Source organism: Periophthalmus magnuspinnatus, chromosome 19, assembly GCF_009829125.3.
Source record: "Periophthalmus magnuspinnatus isolate fPerMag1 chromosome 19, fPerMag1.2.pri, whole genome shotgun sequence".
In the NCBI taxonomy this organism is placed as follows: Eukaryota; Metazoa; Chordata; class Actinopteri; order Gobiiformes; family Gobiidae; genus Periophthalmus; species Periophthalmus magnuspinnatus.
The window spans coordinates 17826950-17833122 of NC_047144.1; the positions used below are offsets into that span (position 1 = coordinate 17826950).

A 6173-nucleotide genomic window follows, 5' to 3' on the forward strand; every position below is an offset into this window, starting at 1 on the left:
CAAATGTGACGAGACTGCTGGTTTAACTGAGGCTAGGGCTCCATCTTTTCAGTTCTAATACCGATTCTGATAAGATAGCATTTAGCTCAACCAAACTTCAAACATTCTGGGATATTCTGGGATTTTCTGGGCCAAATACAACCAGTAAATTGTTTTATTACATCAGTTTATCTGTCCAACCCTGTATTTCTGTATAAAGAAGTGAACTAAGTGAGTGTGACATCACCACAGCGTTCGGCTCCAGTCAAATGAAGCTAATCGAGGCTAGAGCAGTTATAACGGACAATTTGGAGACAATTTCCATACTTGGAATCATGACCACGAGTATCATAGCAACCAAAGAGCCAATCCAGAGCGAGGCCGTTGACGGTTATGCCCCTTTCCACCCGCACCACTTGATTGACAGTGTTGCTAAGCGCCCACTCCCTGCTAAACCAACCTGTTGCCAACGCTAGCAGGAGCAACTTCGGGGAAAGAAGGCGCCCGATTTGTCATATTCATATCTTAATTTACAGACACAATAGTGAAATAAATAAAACACAGGATCATGTAGAGCGGGTTAATACGAACATTTTAAGACCAAAATGACAAGTCTGACAGCAGCAGTTACAGAGAGAGGGACCACAGTTTTTCAATAGAAAGTGAAATGAGCCAAAGTCAATGGAGCCGGAATGTAGCGGCTACAGGTTAGCCATGTAAATTTATATATACAGTCTGTGGTAGGAGCCTAGTCTCCCCTAAAACTTATTTCTTGAACCACTACTACTTTGAACGTCTATGAGGAATAATATTTTGTAAAACTTTCACTCAACTCTGAGATGAACCATTACAACGTCCTCCAGAAAAACATACATCCTTGCATCTCCACAAACCTGAACTATCAAAGCAAACACACTCCAACAGCTCAAATAAATACATCTCGTTCATTTGACAGCATAGCCAACCCACAGTTAGCGTCTTATTGTTTCTTTGTGAACACAATTAGCTCGGTTTAAGTTATTCAAAGCCTTTTTCTAATTAGCACGTCGTCACTGCAGCGCTCCCCTACAGCTCTGGAACCACTTTATTTCTACTTTTGTTTACGCAGTGGAGATGCTGAGTTCACACTTCTTTCGCAGTATAAAGCCTCATTAAAAACCTACATCTACATAACCACAGGAGTCTGCAGGTCTGCGGCTCTACTGCAGCAGCGGGGAGCTAAGTGTCTTGCTCAAGGGCTCCCGTGGGATTAGGAAAAGATTGATTTGAAAAGCAAACTTTGGGAATCATTTTAAGAGGGAAAATGGGATAGTGAGTTGCATAAATAGTAATAAAAAGAAGTTTTGATTACAGCACAAACCACTGTGACATATGGACCCGAGGGGATTGAACTCGCAGTCGTAAAGATGGTGGTTATAATCCTCATCATGGAGAAGGATGTGGACAAAAATATAGAAAACTCCATAAAAAAAACATTACACTTATTTTTCTATTCTTATTTTGGCTGCTACATTTAAACTGGATGCCCTTCCTGGTTGTCACACATTACTGTAACTGGATAGACGAAGGGGATTAAGTGTCTTGCCCAAGGACACAACAAAACAAACACTCTTGGAGCTTTAATCCATGTTCTCATGCCGTTTCCTCCTCATAAACAGACCTGGAGTTGTGTTTTGTTTCATTCACACATGTTTGAGTAACACTTTATTATTAGTCTGTCTACATCTCCAAAGCTCAAAATGCTCTGTTCCACCTTGTGATGTCATGTCATTTAGTTCCATAGAGATTGGCAAGTCCAGAGCTGAAATCCTCCTAATGATTCTTGTGAAGGTGTGTGGAGTTTAAAAACACAATGGAGCACTTCCTGTAGCAGCACATGATGACATCACAAGGTAGAACAGAGTGTTTTCAGTTTGAGAGAAAAACTCAGCCTAAATATGCAGGGTTTGTGTGTTAAACATGTGTGAATGAAAAAACAAAACAAAAAAACAACACAACTCCAGGTCTGATTGTGACGAGGAAAGTGATTCAAAGTAAATTGCATTCGTGAATCAAAGGGTTTCAGAGTGATGAGATTTAGCACCGTTTCCATAGCAACTACCAATTCAAAACTAAATATTATGTCTTCTGAAAGGTCAAAAGTCCTAAAAATGTTACATGCAAACAGAAAGTTGTGTACAGTGGTCGATACGTTCCAAAAATAACCCGCAATAGGCAAAATCAAAGTAGTCATTTTTTACAATTATTCTTTATGTTTTTTGCTGTAAAACCTCTCACCACACACTTTATACACTTTTCTCAGACAGACATTAACATTTTGTCACATTTCTCTCTTGTTTAAACACAAGGTTTAAACCTTCGTCGGCGCAGAACGTTTCATTGACAAGAAAACTTGCAAACATACAGCACTTCAGAGTCACACTGCGATCCAACGTTTATGTAAATTTGTCTGAACACATTCTGTACTGGACAGGAGACACGGCACGGAGGAGACTGATGGACAATGGTCTACAGTCCCTCAGCCAATCAGGACGCAGAACACAATGCACGCTCATACACTGTAAAAGAGCAGGTAAAATTGCACTAAAAGAAATCCGTGAAACAGCGAGACCACGAAAGGTGAACCACGATATAGTGAGGAACAACTGTACATGAAACTAGTGTCCTGCAGACTCTACAACTAGCATAGCCTAGCCCACAGCTAACGCTAACAGCTAACTCCATACTATGCAGAACACACACACTTTTAGCACTTCAGACAAACAAGAAGCTAAACACCAGGACTTTAGCAACGCTCCTCTTCCTCCTCCCTCTTCCTCCTCCCCCTCTTTAGTTGACGCATGTGTTCGGACATGTGTAACCTTGAAGTAGCCTAATTCTCTCTCTCTCTTTCGCTCCTCTCTTCTTTTTCATTCAGCTGTTTTTTTCTTTCACAAATGAACCTTGTGTCCTTCACACTACACCTGCCCCACACTACAGCGCACACTACAGCGCACACTACAGCGCACACTACAGCGCACACTACAGCGCACACTACACACAGACTACAGCACACACACTACACACAGACTACAGCACATACACACTACACACCACACAGACTACAGCACACACTATAGCACAAACTCTGCAACACACACTACACAGACTACAGCACATACACACACAGACTACAGCACATAGCACACACACAGACTACAGCACACACACACACTACACACAGACTACAGCACACACACACACTACACACAGACTACAGCACACACACACTACAGCACACACACACTACACAGACTACAGCACACACACACACTACAGCACATACACACTACACACAGACTACAGCACACACAGACTACAGCACACACAGACTACAGCACACACTATAGCACAAACTCTGCAACACACACACTAGACCAAAAACACCAACACACACACACTACAGCAAACACACATTACAGCACACACACTCACACACTACAGCGCACACACACTACAGCACAAACTCTGCAACACACACACTACAACACAAATACTACAGCGCGCACACTACACCGCACACACACTACAACGCACACACACAAACAGCACACACACACACACTACAGCACACACTACAGCACACACACTACAGCACACACACCCCAGCACACACACACTACAGCACACACACACCTTGTTGGAGCTGGTGTACTTCTCAATGCGTGTACAGTCCTCGTCTCTTTCATACTGAACGCTCCTCATCCCTCCTTAGTTTTAGATGCGATTTTGAGCATTAGCGAGCTGTGTTAGCGCTATGGGTTTGGAGCTAGGAGATAAATGTGTGTGGGGTTTTGTTTTTGTGCCAGTTGGAAATCTTGGGAGGAGAGAGGGAGAGATAGATGGAGGGAAAGAGAGAGGGAGGGAGGGAGGGAGGGATGCAGCAGTAGCAGTGAGCATCTATAGACTTTATAGTATAGAGGTCGGAGAGAAAGGGCGATTGAAGATAACAATAGTTTTGAATGTAAAACAGACCAGCACAGATGTTTCCATGGCACTATGCAACAACAACAAGGTATTTAAAGCTCCACTATGTAACTTTTCTAGTGCATGGGCCGCCGCCTGCTGTAGGATTACAGATTGACCTATGACCTACAGAAGTGTGAGAAGCACCTATTCATTGCTGCCATGGCAACAAACTCAAGTAGTCGTGGTAGTACTGTTTGGATCACATGACCACTGTTAATATAAATGGACATAGGTGACCTGCTAACCGCTACGTTCCAAACAGGAAGTGATCATGGGCGCACTTCCTGCTCCATCGATTCTGGCTGAACATTAATAACAGACAAATCTTTTCCCGAGGTTTCTTCCGCTAGCGTTAGCAACAGGTTTGATTGACAGTGTTGCTAAGCTAAACCACCGGTACAGGCAGGAAGAGGCGTTAGCTTCAACAGCCTCACTGCGAATTGGCTGTTTGGTTGCTATGATACTCGCGGTCAGAATTCCAAATATAAACTCTGCTCCAAATTGGCCCCTATAACTGCTCGATGAGATTCTTCAGACTCAACGCTCTGACCCCAGGACCCCACAGGGACTAACAATCCGCCGTCCCCGCTCGTACGTGCACACTACAGATCGGCTTGACTAGTTTCGACTCAACACGCTCACGCTCTGATCTTTTATCTTTAGACCCCAGGCTCGTGCTCATTTGCATATTCTATATTCAAATGAGTCTGTTTAACTCGGTGGATGAATATTCATAAACCACATTTTGCTTTGGTCGTCAGTGATGTCACGTCCAGATATGGGTCAGTGAACATACAGACAGTGTTAAAGCTGTACTACGCAACATTTCTGGTAGAGGAGGCGCCACTTCTCCAGGAATGAATGTTTCACACTATGGTTTTAAACTCATCCGTCTCCACAGCGACAAGCAGGGTGAAGTTCCAGGTCCGGTCTGCGGAGAGGTGACCCCGTTTACAGAAACAATGCACGTTTTCCGAGGTATTTTGAGTTTGTGCAAAGTTAGATTGGATTAATGTCATACTGTGGAACATTTCAGGCAAAGCATTAACATCTACATGGCGACAAAGCAGAAAAGTTACATAATGCATCTTTAACTGAAGCTGTAGGACATTGTAAATCCAACCCAAACATAAGTAAAATACTGTCTCCATGGATACGTTATCGCTTTGCCTGGAAAGTTTCACGTTATGGTATTAAACTTATCCATCTCCACGGTAACAAGCAGGTAATGTCACTAGACCGAGTTACAGGTCAGATCTGTGGAGAGGCAACTTGGTTCACAGTAAAAATGCATATTTTCTGAGGTATTTTGAGCTTGTAATGAAATAAATGCGATGTTAGAGTGTTTAATGTCATACTGTGGAACATTTCAGGCAAAGTAATAACATCTCCATGGAGACAAGCAGAAAAGTTACATAATCCAACTTAAATGACACTGTAGAAAATTGTAAATACAACCCAAACATAAATAAAATACTGTCTCCATGGAAATGTTATCGCTTTGCCTGGAAAGTGTCACGGTATGGTATTAAACTTATGTATCTCCATGGTAACAAGCAGGTAACGTCACTAGATTAAATTACAAGTCAGATCTGTGGAGAGGCAACCCCCATGTTATAGGAATCAAAACAGCTGTAAACGATTAAATGCAAGACAAACACGTTTAACGCCATAACATCTCCAAAGGGGAAAAGTTACGTAGTGAAGCTTTAAAATCAGACTTTGCAGTACTCCGTGTGTTCGGTCGTCACCTGTAAGGCGCTGTTCAGGAAGCAGCTGTTTTGTCCGGGCTCGTTACTTAACCCTTTACTCGGAGCGATGGAGTTCATATTTCTGGGAGTGACCAGTCCGTGTATCCCTCCGCCGCCTCCTCCCACGGGCGAAGCTCCACTCATGCCCCCTCCGCTACCTCCGCCGCCCGACGCAAAGTAGTTCCTCTTCCACGACATCACTACCTGGACGCCCTGCCTGATTGGTCGAGGCAGGGAAGGGGCGGGGCTACGGACGGGACAGTGGGTTCTATGTTACTCCCATGAGATTGAATGAAGGAGAAAGACTGGAAAGGCAAAGTGAAGGAAAGTGTAGGAAGTCTTGGAAGTTTAAAACGGCAGTTGGGAAAGTTCTTTGGGGATTTGGCACCCATACAAGTCCAGCCGTGGTTTAGCGTTAAAAATCCGTCTGCTTAG

At 43.5% G+C, this 6173-nt stretch overlaps 1 protein-coding gene across 1 annotated transcript in view; it reads right to left on the bottom strand.

The window, feature by feature from the left end:
- The window catches only part of LOC117386890 (inactive ubiquitin carboxyl-terminal hydrolase 54-like), a 67157-nt gene extending 61221 nt beyond the window's left edge, over positions 1-5936 (bottom strand). The window contains exons 1-2 of the mRNA XM_055229844.1: positions 5903-5936; positions 5739-5857 (exon numbers count right to left, since the gene is read on the bottom strand). Of these exons, the coding sequence (XP_055085819.1) occupies positions 5739-5857; positions 5903-5936 (153 nt within the window). The remainder of the gene's footprint in view (positions 1-5738; positions 5858-5902) is intronic.
- Between the last annotated feature and the right edge of the window lie 237 nt (positions 5937-6173).